The sequence below is a fragment of the Nerophis ophidion genome, linkage group LG13, assembly GCF_033978795.1.
Source record: "Nerophis ophidion isolate RoL-2023_Sa linkage group LG13, RoL_Noph_v1.0, whole genome shotgun sequence".
Taxonomy (NCBI): Eukaryota; Metazoa; Chordata; class Actinopteri; order Syngnathiformes; family Syngnathidae; genus Nerophis; species Nerophis ophidion.
This window is the reverse complement of record NC_084623.1, coordinates 48,138,421-48,156,361: the sequence shown is the minus strand read 5'-3', so window position 1 is coordinate 48,156,361 and position 17,941 is coordinate 48,138,421. Positions and strand designations below refer to the sequence as shown.

General features: G+C 41.3%; 2 protein-coding genes across 3 annotated transcripts in view; one reads left to right on the top strand and one right to left on the bottom strand.

The window, feature by feature from the left end:
• mmp28 (matrix metallopeptidase 28) overlaps positions 1-1,721 on the top strand; it is a 48,172-nt gene extending 46,451 nt beyond the window's left edge. For both annotated transcript variants that reach the window (XM_061919138.1, XM_061919137.1), the window contains one exon: positions 43-1,721. In XM_061919138.1, the coding sequence (XP_061775122.1) occupies positions 43-437 (395 nt within the window). In that variant the 3' untranslated portion in view covers positions 438-1,721. The remainder of the gene's footprint in view (positions 1-42) is intronic.
• LOC133564045 (protein FAM124B) lies at positions 673-16,885 on the bottom strand. The gene is made up of 8 exons (XM_061918127.1): positions 16,863-16,885; positions 12,479-12,700; positions 12,124-12,155; positions 10,443-10,652; positions 8,868-9,236; positions 8,605-8,801; positions 4,491-4,656; positions 673-2,753 (listed from the first exon to the last, which is right to left on the bottom strand). Exons 1-8 carry the CDS (start codon positions 16,883-16,885, stop codon positions 2,332-2,334), a joined length of 1,641 nt encoding a protein of 546 aa, XP_061774111.1. The 3' UTR covers positions 673-2,331.
• Between the last annotated feature and the right edge of the window lie 1,056 nt (positions 16,886-17,941).

Here is a 17,941-nt window from a genome sequence, read left to right as displayed (position 1 = left end):
TTCCTAATATAGTGGCCTAGCAACGTCCATTCTTCTCCACAGGGAGGCAGGTGTGGCGTTACTCGGGCCGAGTCCTGGACGCAGGTTTCCCCAAACATGTCATGGAGTCGGGCCTCCCTCGCCGCCCGGACTGCGCCTTCTACTACGCCCCCCTGGGTCACATGGTTCTGTTCAAGGGCGCGCGCTACTTTGTCCTCAACCTGCAAACCCTGCGCCAGGAGCCCTACTACCCCCGCAGGCTCAAAGACTGGACGGGCGTGCCACGGGGCACCAATGGGGTCCTGAGCCGTCCAGACGGCCGCCTCTACATGTTCAGGGGACAGCAGTACTGGACCTTTGACCCCCACAAGGTGCGAGTCACTCGGGTGGGTCAGTGGGCCAAAGAGCTGAGCTGGATGGGTTGTGGTCAGCTTCCTGGGAGCAATACCATTCTTTGACCAGCAGAGGGAGCTCTAACTTTTCTATTAACTTATGAACAGTGCAGTATTTTGCTTTCATTACGTTTTATTCTTGTATTTGCACATTTGAAATGTAAACACGTACGATGGACGACATTTGAAGAGACAGCACAAGTGTTGAAGGCTGAAAAGTCAACTGATTTATGGATCAGCCCGACATTTGATCGATGGCTGATCAATAAGCACATGAAGGGATGACGACACAGCTGAGACATTTTGACATTTGGAGGCCGAGGCAGACATTTTATTCACTTGTTCAGTCTCACAGTTGAACATTTAGCATGTCCAACATCAAATACTGCAGGAAGAATTGTTACTTTAACTTTTAGTGTGAAGAAGTTTGCTATCCACAGAACTACAATTGCACAAATATTACTTCTAAATATACAAACAATACCATTTGGACATAAAACAACTCTAATAATCTCCAGGATGGATTTCTGTAAATGTTGCAGCAAAACATTTAGGCTCCTTTTCAATAACAATTCATGTAGTTTTAGTATGAAGACATGAGGAACATGTCCGGGTTGAAATATTATACACACAATAAAAATTGGCAAATATTAGAAATTAGATAATTAACCATTATATTTACAACCTTATTCCAAAATTGAATGCATTTGTGTCCTCAAAATTCAACACACAATACCCCATAATGACAATGTGAAAAGGCTTTTTTCAATGATACAATTTTTTTTTTTTAACTTTTCACATTGTCAACATGGGATTTTGGGTGTAGAATTGTGAGAACAAAAATGTAACAAAATGTGGGAAATACTGTGGTCTGTATGGCTGCACTTTTTTTCATACAGTATCGGTGAATCTGATCAACTAAAATAAAAGGATTTGATTTGGTGGGGAGGTAAAACACTACAATAAGTGTGGGTGGGTGAGGGTTCTGTAAACTTCCCCTGCGCTCAATGTAAACAAACATGGCGTCAAACGCGTGGGACTTTGTGTCACTGTTTCATCTTAGTCAGCACGACACCATTCTTGGGATGACGATTCCAGTCAACAATTTTCTGGCAATGGGTTATTTATTACAATAAGTATAATACAACTAGTTCAAAACAGGTGTGAAAAGATCCATCTGGTTGCATGGTCTCAGCCTAAAACAGTCTTTTTTTAGAATTTGATTCTTCAAAAATAAAAAATTTGTTCCTTCAATTTCAACCTCAAAAGGGACAAGCGGTAGATGGATGGATGGATTTTTAAAAATGATAATCCATTTTGAATTGGCATAAATAAAAATTTTGATACGGATGTAAATCGATTTTTTTGGTGCGCCCCTCAACATTTTGCCAGCCATTTCACTTGGAATTAAGCAAACGGGCAAAAAAAACCCCCATCAGGCTCCAACACATCAAACCTTATCAGCCACTTACGACAAGGTTTGAAGCCCACAAAGAAGAGCTGAATTGAGAAAGAAGTCATGGGATAAATGTTTTAAAGGGTAGACGTTAGCAGGATGACATTGTGTTGACCTGCTCAGTGGCCTAGTGGTAAGATTGTCCGCCTTGAAATCCGTAGGTTGTGAGTTCAAACCCCGGCCGAGTCATACCAAAGACTATAAAAATGGGACCCATTACCTCCCTGCTTGGCACTCAGTATCAAGGGTTGGAATTGGGGGTTAAATCACCAAAAATGATTCCCGGGCGTGGCCACCGCTGCTGCTCACTACTCCCCTCACCTCCCAGGGGGTGAACAAGGGGATGGGTCAAATACAGAGGACAAATCTCACTACACTTGTGTGTATTTGACAATCATTGCTACTTTAAATTTAACTTAAGTCCAAGATGGTTGGATAAAACTGCAAGGCGGTAAAAAAAGTGCGAAGGGAGTGAATACTTACGTCTTCTGCTCACTGGCCGTCTCAAATAAAGAACTCCACTTGCTCCGCCATGTTCCTGTGAGACGGCGGCGGCCGGGTCCTGTCTGCGTGTGCGTAGCAGGAGCCCGGTGCGCCTCCACGCCACTTCCTGGAGGATCCACCGAGCCCGGCGGCGTTCAAAAGCTCCGTGGAAGAAGAGCGAGGTATGGCGGTCACGGCCATGCCCGTGTCCACGTTGGTCTCCCCCTCCTCCTCGTCCTCCTCCAGCAGCAGGTGGGAGAGCGAGCGGGTGAGACACGGCCGCAGAGGGGAGTCTGGCGGGTGTGAGGCGGGTGGGGGGGCGGGGCTGCTGCGCTGCGAGGAGTAGCAGGAGCTGCCAGGAGGTGTGCTGCAGCAACTTCCTGATCCTTGGCTCTCGGCGCCGTGAAGTTTCTCTGGAGCAGATTCACTGGCAGCTCGGAGCCCTGCAGGCACATCACAACATTCATCATAATAATAATAATAATAATAATAACAATAATAAGATGTCACAAGACACCTTACAAGTGTAACTGAGGACAAGGTGTGTACGTGTGTAACCCTCACTCCCTGACAGTCTCAAGAGCAGTGCTGGCTATACACTTGATAGCCTGGGCTTTTAGGTTCGAGTCCCGGGCAGAAGTGCACATGACCTAATAATCATGGACCTTGGTGCCGTCTTAGAACTATGCTTACTGTTCTTATGTTAGCATTCTAGCTAATCATACACATTTGAGCTAATAATCTTGGAATACGTTACTTTTGCGAACTGTTTCTATGATAGCATTTTTTATGCTTTTATTTAAGTTATGAACATTTTATGGATTTTTTATTTACTTGGTGCCATCTTAAAATTAAGCTAGATGTTCCTATGTTAGCACCAGGTAATTATGGTGACAGCTTAGAAGTTTGCTGAATGTTAGCATGCTATTGTTTTAGCTACTTTTCTACGTTTCAGACAAATTATTATGGATTTTTTTTACTTGGTCTCATCTTAGAAGTATGCTAAATGTTTCCATGTTAGCATGCTATTGATTTAAGTAGGCATTTTAGCTACTTATGTATGTTTGACCTTTTTAATTATGCATTTTGTTACTTGGTGCCATTTTAGAAATATGCTAAATGCTCTTATGATACCCCATCCATCCATCCATTTTCTACCGCTTGTCCCTTTTGAGGTTAGCATTCAAACTAATCATATACATTTTACATAAAAACCTTGGAATTTGTTGGTTGGTGCCATCTTGGAAGTATGCTAACTGTTTCTGTGATAGCATCTTTCATGCTTTTATTCAAGTTATGAAATTTTCTGGATTTTTTATTTATTTGGTGCCATCTTTAAAGTAAGTTAGCATGCTAATGTTAGCACCAAATAATTATGTTACTTGGTGCCATTTTAGAAGTTTGCTAAGCACGCTATTGTTTTAGCTACTTCTGTATGTTTCAGCCTAATAATTATTGTTTTTTTTTTACTTGGTCCCATCTTAGAAGTATGCTAAATGTTTCCATGTTAGCATGCTATTGTTTTATGTTGGCATTTTAGCTACTTGCGTACGTTTTACCCTTATAATTATGTATTTCGTTACTTGGTGCCATCTAAGAAATATGCTAAATGTTCCCATGTCAGCATGCTAATGTTTTAACTAAAATTGTAACAAACTTTATATGTTTTGACTTGAAATTCATGGGTTTTATTTGGCATCATCTTGAAAGTATGCCTACAGCTCTCATGCTCGAATTTTAGCTACTTATGTACGTTTTAACCTTATAATTATAGATTGTGTTACTTGGTGCCATCTTAGAAGTAGGCCATCATGACTGTTAGCACTCAAAATATAGCATGCTAACATTTTAGCTAATTCTATATGTTTTCACTAAAAATAGTCATGGATTTTGGAAGAATGCGAACTGAGCTGATGTTAGCAAGCTATTGTTTTATGCACGTTTCAACCTAATAAGTATGGATTATTTTACTTGATCCCATCTTAGAAGTATGCTAACTGTTCTCTCTAACTGTTAGCATTTTACCTAATTATGTACGTTTCAACCTATCTTAAAAGTATGCCACCATGTGACTGTTAGCATTCTAACTTTTCATGCTACCATTTTAGCTAAGTATATACAACTTTAACTTATTCCTGCCACCATTCTGCATGCACACACAACTTCATCTCCTTGCTCACCATGCCTGTGGTTCTGCCAGGCTGGGGGGGCCATGAGGTTGCTCGGCGACAGACTCGGGTTGATGAGTCCCGCACTCTTCAGCTGCACGGCTCGCGGAGACACGCTGGGGCAGCTAAGCGGGAAAGCGCAGGTCAAAGGTCGCCTAGGCTGAACTGGGGTTTTCACCTGCGGCACAGAAGGAGGGGAGGAGATTAGGATGAAGCCAGATAAGTAACTAAACTTAACACTTAATGTACACGCAGCCAACATATGGCTGTCATGTGACCTCACTGCTCTATTTCCATTATTTTTGTGTTAATACGGAGAATTTGGATCAATTTGCTGACTCATGTTTGATTAATTCAAGATTTGACAATACAAATATGACGTTTATTTGTAAGTTTACCATTACTGCTGTATAAACTTCATTTTTAATGGTTGACCTTTAGACATTTGTTGTGCAACTTTGTAGAAAGCAGCATATGACGTGATTAGTGAAGTATATTTATATAGCGCTTTTCTCTAGTGACTCGAAACCCTCTTACATAGTGAAACCCAATATCTAAGCTACATTTAAAGCAGTGTGGGTGGCACTGGGAGAAAGTGGGTAAAGTGTCTTGCCCAAGGACACAACGGCAGTGACTAGGATGGCGGAAGCGGGGATCGAACCTGGAACCCTCAGGTTCCTGGCACGGCCACTCTACCAACGGAGCTATACCGCCCCTTTACAGTCACTGTTTATATGTACTCATATATCCTGCCAGCTAACAGTGACCACCACAATATATTCCAACAGGGTTTTGGTAGATCATTGTGGTCACTCTCCACGTTGGAGGGTGTACAAAATGTCCGTCCATTTATAGGTTTTCTAAGGCTTATCATATTGAGTCATGGGTGTGCTGCAACCTACCCCAGAGAGGTGGGCTGACGAGTCAAACGTATTTTTCTAAAGGCAGAATTTTCTCCACATTGCTTTGAGGTTTTAATTTGGTAATATACCTATTGCACTAGAGGAGGGGGAAATATTGATTTAGAAATATGATATCGCTTTTTAATTTATTTGTCACATTTTGGCCTGATTAAGGACTGGTTCCCCACCTGTGCTCTTCAAAGTGTGGCCATACCGCTACAGTACCTTGCTGTGTGGTCTTGGTAAGCAAAGCAGTACACTGTTTTTTCTTGTTGTTTTTTTTACATTTAAATTTCTGTACAATTGCAATAAATGGAATATTTAAATGACATTTTTTGAGTCTGTTTTCCAATGAATTATTACTGTCATCTAGATACCATCCAGCACATGGCCTCTTCAACCTGCTACCCTCTGGAAGGAGGTATACTGTAGATCGATTCGCGCCAGGACCACCAGAATGTCTCACAGTCTGTATCCCTAGGCTGTGAGACTGCTAAAAAAACAGCATGCCCCTTTACTGCCCCTGACCATCTTATTACCTCCCTCTTCACCACCTCAATAATTGTGCTCTGGACATTGCATTGCTGCAGCATCAACGCAACACCCATCACATATCTGACTGTTCCCACCACCCACGTCCCTCTATACGCGTTTTCATAGACAAATGCTAAGCTAAACTCTAAACTATTGTCAACCTGCACATCAATGCCGTTTCTATGCCGCTGGACAAAGCTCAAACGAAATCTCGTTGACATGTATGACTTAAGTGTTATTTATGACAATGACAATAAAGGAATTGATTGATTGATTGCAGGGTTCCCCAACCTTTTTTCCACCAGGGACCGGTTTAATGTATGCATTATTTTCACGGACCTGGCTTTCTACTTGTGGCAGATAAAAACAGCTGACAAATTAGCTCCAATCTGGCACATTAACATTTTATATGTCTACTAATGTGCATTGTCCCATGTACTATAAGACAGGAGTGATAATATACAACTATTAACAAGCTTATCGGTGTATTTAGTGGGACAGGCAAAAGTTAAGTCAGAGAAAATGCGCTAGTTTATAATTTAATATTTCTGTGCGGCCCGGTAGCAAATGCGTCACGGACCGGTGGTTGGGGACCACTGATCTATTGTACACATTTTATTTTAAACTGTAATATATCACAATAGTGTATGGTAGTGTGACTGAAGTATTGCAAAGTTGTGGCCAATAGGGATGGGCAATATGGCATAACATATGTATTGCAGCCTACTGCAATACATTTACATATCACAATTTAATATTTAGCATATAAATGATAACTAAAGACATGCATCTGGGGAAAGGTTGATTGGCAACACTAAATTGGCCCTAGTGTGTGAATGTTGTCCGTCTATCTGTGTTCGCCCTGCAATGAGGTGGCGACTTGTCCAGTGACTTGTACACCTTCTCTGTCCAGTGACTTGTACACCTTCTTCCGCCCGAATGCAGCTGAGATGGGCTCCAGGGACCCCAAAAGGGACAAGTGGTAGAAAATGGATGGATAGATTAAAGTACCAATGATTATCACACACACACACACACACACTAGGTGTGGTGAAATTTGACCCATCCCCTTGTTCTCCCCCTTGGGAGTTGAGGGGAGCAGTAAGCAGCAGCGGTGGCCGCGCCCGGGAATCATTTTTGGTGATTTAACCTCCAATTCCAACCCTTGATGCTGAGTGCCAAGCAGGGAGTTAATGGGTGCCAATTTTATAGTCTTTGGTTTGAACTCACAACCTACCGCTCTCAGGGCGGGCACTCTAACCACAAGGCCACTGAGGTGGCGACTTGTTAAGCGGTAAAAATGGATGGATGATAATATAAGTTTTTCAAAATGGGTTACAAAGGCCCCTAATTTGGCTGTTGATATATGCGGTAACATCAATTAATCAATGTTTATTTATATAGCCCTATGACAAGTGTCTCAAAAGGGCTGCACAAACCACAACTACATCCTCGTTGAAGGGGTCTAGCATAATATTGTAAAAGTCCAGTCCATAGTGGATCTAACATAATACTGATATTCCAGTCCATAGTGGGGACCATTCCGAGCCTAATTTCTCCAAACTATTATTAATGTACTTGCTACTTTATTGTCAATATCTGCTTACTTTCTGCTGTAACAGATCTATTTACGCTTCTGTTCAAATGTAATAATCACTTATTCTTCTGTTGTTTGATACTTTACATTAGTTTCGGAAAATATTACATATGTGGTCATGGATCCAATACAAAGTAGTTACAGGGTAAGTATTGGTCATACCAGTGCTGATACTGATATTTTAAACTTTAAGATCATAAAAAGATGACATTTCTGATCACAATTATAATCAGACAAAACCGAGGATGACAGTGTAACAATATCAATTAAATATTAATTGATAAAGTTCAATTAAGTGTTAAGTCCAGAGACTTAGTTCCTGAGTTTGTAAACAACAAAAACTGTGAAAATTAAAATATTGATGTAACTACTGCAGTATCGACTATTTACGACTCCCTTTTGGTATCATTACAGTCAATATTTGTATCGATCAACCCACATTTGTTTACATTCAATAGTGCTAGCTTGCTGTTAGCAGTTAACAGGGCTTATTGTATCCTACAATATGTAAAGTAGCATGTTTAACTATTCCTCGTCTTCCAGTGATAACGCTACATGTAAGAAACAGTTCATGCTGTCATGGAGCTAGAGGACTGCTGATGTATGTGTACAGTAGGAAAGGGATTCATATGGCCACAACCCTGAATGGATTTTGCTTTGTGCGGGTTAATCATTGCAACAGTCTGCTGAAAATGATGGAAAGCGCCACTCTACATAGCAACTGATGCTGTGGTCAAAGTTTAAATTGACATTTTAGGATATTCGACATTCTACTGCTGTCTGGCGGCTAATGTAGATAGCGCATGCCCCATTTTTGTCACGTTTCATGTGTCAGGTAAAACCTGACTAATAGGTCCATATTAATCCCCTTCCTACTCTAAGTTTGCACTGAGAAGCCGCTAGCAGGGACGCTACATTGCATTTAGGACGTGTTCGCGGGACGCAGCTGGAATGTGTCATCAACATGCATTATCACGATATCACCATAGTATATAAAAGCTATCGTTGGCCAGATTGATATCATCAATATTGTGTATAGTTGTCCCCCTTCAAGACTTTTCATTGAGAATCGATAAAACAACTCCTACAGTACCTGGAAGAGGACCTTGTTTCCATCCAAGTCTTCCGTCTGCCAGCGAGAGCTGCTGATTGGCGTACAAGGGTTGGGCAGCAGAGGGACCAGTTGACCCATTTCCTCCACGCCGAACTGCAGCACAGTGGAGTTACACGGCTCCACTCGCACGCCCACTGACAGTTGTTTCAGTGCCAGCTGCAGGCAGAGTCCCGGCTCTGCGTGGGGGGGATGTGAGGACATTTACTACCTCGTCAAAGTGGGCGAGGAATGTGCGGACTTGCCAGCATGAAGGGTGAACCAGCAGAAGCCCGTCTTCTGCTCCTCGGCTCGTTGCTGCAGCACCGTCTCGTAGAAGCGCACGGCGTCCTCGTAGTTGTCGTAGCCGCTGTACAGCGTCACACGAAGGACTTCCCCGCCGCAGTGCACGGGCCGGACCCCCCACACGGGCATCCCCGCACCCAGGCTGTAGAAGTCCCGGCCGGGCAGCAGGTAGGGCCGCAGCGGGGCTTGGACAGGCGAGCCGTCTGTCCCGCCGCTCTCGGCGTGATGATACTGCCAGGGTGGCCGCTGGAAGAAGTCCAGGACTTTGAGGATGCGTTCCTCTCCGTACGCCTCATGGAGGAAGAAGGTGATGGCCACAGACGGCGAGCCTGGGCAAAGAACAATGCAACTGATAGAAGGGACTGCTGAATCAATAACAATAAATTGTACACTGAAAAGTGGAGACCGCTCCAGTCTGAGACGAAACTGCGTCTGTCCTATCTAGTTTTTGACCATGGACGGATGAAACCTGGGGTGGTGGGGAGGGGCACCTGAACCGTTTTCCCAGACAACGGGAACAGTCCAGTTGGAACTGGGTTCGTGCTCAAAGACTAGATAGGACAGCTCTAGTCAAATAATAAAAAAGTTGTAGACTAGATAGCACAACCGTTAGCAGCTAGAGAGGACAGTTACAGGCATAGGACAGTTCTAGTCTGAAACGATAATAGAGCTGCTCTATCTAGTCTTTGAGCATAAGCTGATAGATAGCTTTGGTGACAAGGTGAGACGTCTTCAAGTTCTAAGACATCAGTTATGACTGCGTTCATGCTTAAAGACTAAATAGGACAGCTCAAGTGAGAAATAATACAAAAGCTGCAGACTAGATAGGACAATGAGATTGTGACAACCATTCTCGAGATCTGTGGTTCTCAAACTTTTTTTCCTCAGAAAAAAACCTGGCTCTCCAAGTAAAACCATGATGACCAACATAAATATACAGTAGCGTAATAGGCCTAAGTATTCACCAAAAACAAGGCACTGTAAGACTATGCATAGTTCGAACAGTAACACTGGCCATATGAATCCCTTTCCCTCTGTACTCATATGTCAGCAGTCCTCTGCTCCATGACAGCATGAACTGTTTCTTACAAGTAGCATTATCACTGGAAGACGAGAAATAGTCAAACATGCTACACTACATATTGTAGGATCCAATAAGCCCTGTTAACTGTTAACAGCAAGCTAGCACTATAGAACGTAAACAAATGTGGGTGCATCGATACAAATATCGACTAACAATACTAAAAGGGAGGCGTAAATTGTCGATACTGCAGTTGGTAAATCAATATTTTGATTTTCACATTTTTTGTTGTTGTTTACAAACTCAGGAACTAAGTCTCTGGACTTAATACTTAATTGAACTTTATCAATTAAGTGATTTTTTAGCGTACCACTAGATGTAGCCCTTGTACCACAGTTTGAGAATCCCAGCTCGAGATCCTTCCTTCTGTAATTAGTCTAAGGGCATTTATTCCTTGTTCACAGTTTGTCAGGCTCAGGTCAGATCTAGATGTTGATCGGCAGACTGTACGTACCAGCTGCAGGACAGGTGCGAACACAGCCTCTATGAGGCGAGGCCCTCTCGGACACGTGGAAGATGTGAAGACTCGGGCACAGCCAGCGGAGAAGACGGTCCAGACTGTGCTGCAGCAGCCGAGAGTCTCCAGGGTTGGCCAACAGATGCAAGTTCATGACTAAGAGACGCTGCTGGTGCTGCTGACGGGCCTGCCGGGTGAGGAGCCCGACTAGGGTTCAACAACAAATACACGCAGGTTTAGGGACGTGCAAACATGACATCAAGCACTGTTGTAAATAAGCTTTGCTTCTTTCTACTCTTTTTCGGACATGATGTAAAGTGAAATGATAGGAAATTGTGTGATGTGTTATGCTGTAAGTGTGTTCATGTTCGAAATAAACTAAAGAAAGAAAGATAGATAGATTCACCCCCCCTAAATGGCGTGCACTAAAAAAATAAATAGAATCACATCCGAATCAAAATTCTGAGTTATCCCAATTCTAAATCAATTGAGAATTTTAAAAAAATCTATTAAAAAAATTAAAGATAATTTTCTAAAATCTATTAAAATAGTTATATAAATGTTTTTTTGTGAGAATTAATTTGATGGAGGATCGATTCTGAACTGAATCATCACCCCAAAAATTTATGCTAGCTGGGTGTATAATATAGCAAAGAGTCATGGATGCATTGGAATTCTGGGTAATTCTTATGTTGCGTTTATGTGTTACAGAGCCAATGTTCTCCAGAAATGTGTTTGGTGTGGGTTCACAGAGTGTGGCGCATATTAGTAAGAGTGTTAAAGACAAGTTGTTTTATATCACAACCATCAGTGTGATCTGTATGGCTGTGGAACAAGACCCCTGGTTTACACATATTAAAATAAAAATAAAAAACTCCACCATTTTGAAAAAGATGACAGGGGAAGCGTCACCTGTGACGTCACGAACTTGGCCTGGCGGTAAAAGCAAGCATGCGCTAATAAATTTAGGGAGCAATTTTGACCCGTCAGTAATTCAAGGCAGGCGCATATTACATGCCCAGCGGCTAATCAAGGAAATACGGTATATATATCTGTGATGAGGTGGCGACTTGTCCAGGGTCTAAACCGCCTTCCGCCCATGTGAGATAGGCTCCAGCAACCCCCTGCGACCCAGAATGGGGGAAGCGGTAGAAAACTGGATGGATATATATATATATATATATATATATATATACATAAACACACACACACATATATATATATATATATATATATATATATGTAGACATATTAGGCTATCCTGAAGGAGCTTTTATAACCTGTAACCCGCTTTCAAAAATGCCCAGAACGGGAGAAGCAGTACAAAAATGGATGGATGGATATATATATATATATATATATATATATATATATATATATATATATATATACACACACACATATATTTATACACATGTGTGTGTGTGTATATATATATATATATATATATATATATATATATATATATATATATATATATGTAGACATTTTAGGCTATCCTGAAGGAGCTTCTATAACCTGTAACCCGCTTTCAAAAATGCCATTACCGTTATATCAAAATACAAAAATCTATTTGAATCGATTCTGAATCGAATTGTCAACCCAGGTATCGGATCGAATCGTTAGATGCCTCAAAGATTCACAGCCCGAGTTATTAGTTTTAAAAATGAAGACTTACTGCCAGATGTTGACATCCTGCTGGAGTCCGATCTAGGAAGAAAACACAGGATTAGCTCAACTGAATCAAATATGTCTCCATCTTGTGGCGGTGGTCTCGGACACCTGTCTCTTCGGTGGGGTCGCCATGGCAACGCATTGTTGGCTATCAGGAGGTTGTAAACTTCAAATGGGGGAAAACACATAAAACTGCACGGAACACACGCACACAGCCGAAAACTTAAAGTAAAAACAACCTTGAACGTGTTCCATTTAAAGCGAGTGGGGTTACTTTTCACTTTGGCTACAGTCAAACGACCGAGTTAGCATGAAGCTAACTTGAAGCTAACCACGAGCGACGCGGAGTCGGGACTTACTCGGCGGTTTCAGCTCCTCGTTCGGCGGAGTTTTCATCTTCTGCTCTCCTTAACAGCACCAATGTTTCAAACACGACCCGGAACGCGGCCGCATACGAGGAAGGAGCGTCGGGGTGTCGAGGGAGAGCATCTTGGATGACTTCTCCCCGCCGCTCGAGCTCCCAACTAAAAAAGTAGGACCGCGAATTCGGGGCGGTGACGTTACTAGGCAAACAAACACAGCTATGGTTTAAAAAAAATCAAAAAAACTGTAATGTTACTATATTTCATAGGCAGCGGTGACAAAAAAACGCAGTTACTAGAGGGCGAAAGGAGTCAGGAGGGATTGTGGAAGGGTTAAAGCCGCCGCTAATACGACAAGCAGATGGTGTGCGTGGAACACTGTGACGTCACAATGAGTCCAGACGGCCTGCACAGATTGAAAAGTGCAGCCTAAAAGCCATTGTTTGTTAAAATCCTGCTAAGAGCATTACACACCGGGTTTAGCGCTTTATGGAGTATTGTGTTACATCCCCACACATTACACACGCAACCCAACAGTGATTTAAAGGCCCACTGAAACCCACTACTACCGACCACGCAGTCTGATAGTTTATATCAGGGTTCACCAATTTTTTTTAAACCAAGAGCTACTTCCTGGGTACTGATTAATGCGAAGGGATTAAATAAATTGCCAGAAATAGCCAATTTGCTCAATTTACCTTTAATAAATAAATCTATATAGTTTGCATGTCCTCCCCGTGAATGCGTGGGTTCCCTCCGATAACTCCGGCTTCCTCCCACTTCCAAAAACATGCACCTGGGGATAGGTTGATTGGCAACACTAAATTGGCCCTAGTGTGTGAATGTGTGTGATTGAGGTGGCGACTTGTCCTAGGTGTACACTGCCTTCCGCCCGATTGTAGCTGAGATAGGCGCCAGCGCCCCCCGCGACCCCAAAAGGGAATAAGCAGTAGAAAATGGATGGATATATAAAAATGGGTATTTCTGTCTGTCATTCCGTCGTACAATTGTTTTCCTTTTACGGAAGGTTTTTTGTAGAGAATAAATGATGAAAAAAACACTTCACTGAACGGTTTAAAAGAGGAGAAAACACGAAAAAAATGAAAATGTAATTCTGAAACATAGTTTTTCTTCAATTTCGACTCTTTAAAATTCAAAATTCAACCGAAAAAAAATGAATAGAAAAACTAGCTAATTCGAATCTTTTTGAAAAAATAAAAAAAAGAATTTATGGAACACCATTAGTAATTTTTCCTGATTAAGATTAATTTTAAAATTTTGATGACATGTTTTTTTTTGTTGTTTTTTTAAATACCTGCAATGAGGTGGCGACTTGTCCAGGGTGTACCCCGCCTTCCGCCCGATTGTGTCTGAGATAGGCGCCAGCGCCCCCCGCGACCCCGAAAGGGAATAAGCGGTAGAAAATGGATGGATGGATGGATGGATGTTTTAAATAGGTTAAAATCCAATCTGCGCTTTGTTAGAATATATAACAAATTGGACCAAGCTATATTTCTCACAAAGACAAATCATTATTTCTTCTAGATTTTCCAGAACAACATTTTTAAAAGAAATTCAAGACATTGAAATAAGATTTGAATGTTATTCTACAGATTTTTTAGATTTGCCAGAATATATTTTTTTTAATTTTAATCATAATAAGTTTGAAGAAATATTTCACAAATACAAAAAAGCAGAAGCTAAAATGAAGAATTAAATCAAAATGTATTTATTATTCTTTACAATAATTTAAAAAAAATACTTGAACATTGATTTAAATTGTCAGGAAAAAAGAGGAAGGAATTAAAAAGGTAAAAAGTTATATGTGTTTAAAAATCCTAAAATAATTTTTAGGGTTGTATTTTTTTCTCTAAAATTGTCTTTCCGAAAGTTAGAAGAAGCAAAGTAAGAAAATAAAGGAATTTATTTAAACAAGTGAAGACCAAGTCTTTAAAATATTTTCTTGGATTTTCAAATTCTATTTGAGTTTTGTCTCTCATCGAATTAAAAATGTTGAGCAAAGCGAGACCAGCTTGCTAGTAAATAAAATTTTAAAAATAGAGGCAGCTAACTGGTAAGTGCTGCTATTTGAGCTATTTTTAGAACAGGCCAGCGGGCGACTCATCTGGTCCTTACAGGCTACCTGGTGCCCGCGGGCCCCGCTTTGGTGACCCCTGTTATATATCAATGATGAAATCTTAACATTGCAACACATGCCAATACGGCCGGTTTGGTTTACTAAATTGCAATTTTAAATTTCGCGCAAAGTGTCCTGTAGAAAACGTCGGTATGATGACGAGTGCGCGTGACGTCTCGGATTGTAACAGACATTTTTTCCAGCCCGATCCCAGCTAAAAGTAGTCTGCTTGAATCGCATAATTACACAGTATTCTGGACATCTATGTTGCTGAATCTTTTGCAATGTGTTCAATTAATAATGGAGACGTCAAAGAAGAAAGATGTAGGTGGAAAGCGGTGTATTGCAGCTGCCTTTAGCATCACAAACACAGCCGGTGTTTCCTTGTTTATATTCCCGAAGGTGAAGCTTTACTTTGGAACAGAGCGGTCAAGCGAACATGGTTCTCGACCACATGTCCACCAGCAGTTTTCGAGAAAATTGTGGTAGTAAGTCGACTCTTACCGTAGACATGAGCGGATCTTACGTCGTTCCTCGTGCATCTGTCAAAGAGGCAGCTGCGACTCTCTTGCCTCCTCCGCACACACCCGTGGCCACACCCCTCCGACTTTTAGGTACGACAGTATAATCTCACTTCAACACTAGAAACACAATAAGCAGACAAGGGATTTTCCAGAATTATCCTAGTAAATGTGTCTAATAACATCTGAATCGCTCCCACTGCCCTGTCTTTTTTTTTTTTCTCTAGTCCTTCACTCTCAGTATCCACATCCACGAATCTTTCATCCTCGCTCAAATTAATGGGGAAATTGTCGCTTTCTTGGTCCGAATCGCTCTCGCTGCTGGTGGCCATGATTGTAAACAATGTTTGGATGTGAGGCGCTCCACAACCCGTGATGTCACGCGCACATCGTCTGCTTCTTCCGGTACAGGCAAGTTTTTTTTATTAGCGACCAAAAGTTGCAAACTTTATCGTCAATGTTCTCTACTAAATCCTTTCAGCAAAAATATGGCAATATCGCAAAATGATCAAGTATGACACATAGAATGGACCTGCTATCCCCGTTTAAATAAGAAAATCTCATTTCAGTAGGCCTTTAAGGCAGAGCTTTTATCAAAAACGTATTGTTTACATTAGTGCAGTTCTTCTTAAATAGTGGAGCAGGTCCCCCTGGGAGGCACATGTGGCCCCAAGGAAAATGCTTTATCAGTATCGTGCTTCAACCCCCCGCTTGGTGAAAGCTGCTGAGCACAACATGCTCATTGTAGCCATTAATCCACTTAATTCTGATGAAAAAAAACACCACAAATTATGGTTGGATGGATTGTTAAAGTCTTTTGATATATTATGCTCTCAGTTAATGTTATGTTAAATTGGTTATACTTGTTTAGCACCTTTCTACCTTCAAGGTACTCAAATTGCCATCCATCCATTCATTTTTTTCCGCTTTCTAAATCAAGGAATGTCCATGCAGCATTTAAATGTACCCCTATATTACTCCATTGTTGGGAATTATTCTGAAATATTGACAATGAAAGTATTTTTGTTGTTTTTTTTTATAATAAATATGTGCTTTGACTATTTAGAATTTTCCCTTACTTTGTAGCACTAAAGCATTTTAATGATACAGAAGTAAAATATACTTTTTATTCTTACTATTTGTGTAACTAAAACTGGAATGAAAATGAGGAAATAGTAAAAAATAAAACCTACTTAGTGGCCAAGTGGTTAGAGTGTCCGCCCTGAGATTGGTAGGTTGTAAGTTCAAACCCCGGCCATGTCATACCAAAGGCTATAAAAATGGGACCCATTACCTCCCTGCTTGGTACTCAGCATCAAGGGTTGGAATTGGAGGTTATATCACCAAAAATGATTCCCGGGCGTGCCCACCGCTGCTGCTCACTGCTCCCCTCACCTCCCAGGGAGTGAACAAGGGGATGGGTCAGATGCAGAGGAAAAATTTCATGACAATCATTGGTACTTTAACTAAAATGTAAATACAAAAACTGTAATACCTTACGCTCAAACTACTTCACAAATCCATCAAACAACACTAAATCAGAAAAGTGATTCCAAATGCCGCTAAGATTCCTTAGACATTTTTTTTTTAGTCCAGTCCGTCACATGCAGAGTGGGAAATTCCACATGCCGCCTAAAAAAAAACAGTTTTCTCATCGTTCCACTTAAAAAGAGATGTTCAAAAGAGTTAATTCATTCACTAACGGCACATCTTTATCACCCACCCCATGCCACACAGAAGTGTCATGTTCGAAACAGCTTAGTCGTCATTATTTGCTGTTATTTATTAATGCTAACTTAAGAAAGAAAGAAAGAAATTTATGGGGCAAACAATTCATAATGACGGAAGTTTATCCTTGCGATGAAATGGCGACTTGTCCAGGGTGTACACCGCCTTCCACCCGATTGTAGCTGAGATAGGCACCAGCGCCCCCCCCCCGACCCCAAAGGGAATAAGCGGTAGAAAATGGATGGATGGAAGTTTATCCAAAAAAGAGTAAAAGACGACATAACACCAACTCAGACTCTACCGATCACCATTGATTTTTGTAGATAATTATATTAGTGGCTGCTATACAGAGTTTAAAAATAAATAAATAAATAAATGAAATACAGTATTCCGGGATGCAAGGTAGGCGGTAAAGTTAATAACACTACTTTTCTCTTGTGGTTGCTACGGACAGGTTTGACTGTACAATAACTGCCGATACCAGTATTTGACAAGACCCATAATTCCAAAGTTTAAACAGCGGTCAGATTTTCCGGACTATAAGCCGCTACTTTTTTTTCCTACGCTCTGAACGCTTCGGCTTTTTAAAACAGTGCAGCTATTTTATGTGTTTTTCTTTGCCAAGAGTCATAATGTTTCGTATTCAACAATCAGTTTTCATATTTACACCGACATAGACACTGAAAAGGTAATTGTGCTAAGGCGCCATCTTTTGGACCAGGTAAGCAGGGTTGAAAATGTGCATCCTGTTTCGTGCCTTCAACCGGAAGTATAACCGTCTATGGCTTTCCTGCTCGAAATAAGTTTTCATTTATCACTCCAAACACTTGTAAGTTTTACAATGTAACTAAAACTATTCGAACTTTGGCCCTGTGACGAGGTGGCGACTTGTCCAGGGTCTTCTCCGCCTTCTGCCCGATTGTAGCTGAGATAAGCACCAGCGCCCAAGAATAAGCGGTAGGAAATGGATGGATGGACTATTCAAACTTACTAAACTGTACCATCTGTGATGTCTGTAGGAGTGTTTTTAGTGAATGTCTACATGCGATCGTAATGTAATCAAGCTAGCGTCAT

Bases quoted from the DNA above. Each gene is read 5' to 3' on its own strand.
- LOC133564045 (XM_061918127.1), bottom strand. From the start codon at position 16,885: ATGACACTTCTGTGTGGCATGGG. The intron at 12,701-16,862 runs GTGGGTGATAAA...TTTAAACCATAG, and splicing joins ACACTTCTGTGTGGCATGGG to CTGTGTTTGTTTGCCTAGTA. The intron at 10,653-12,123 runs GTAAGTCTTCAT...GTTGAACCCTAG, and splicing joins CAGGATGTCAACATCTGGCA to TCGGGCTCCTCACCCGGCAG.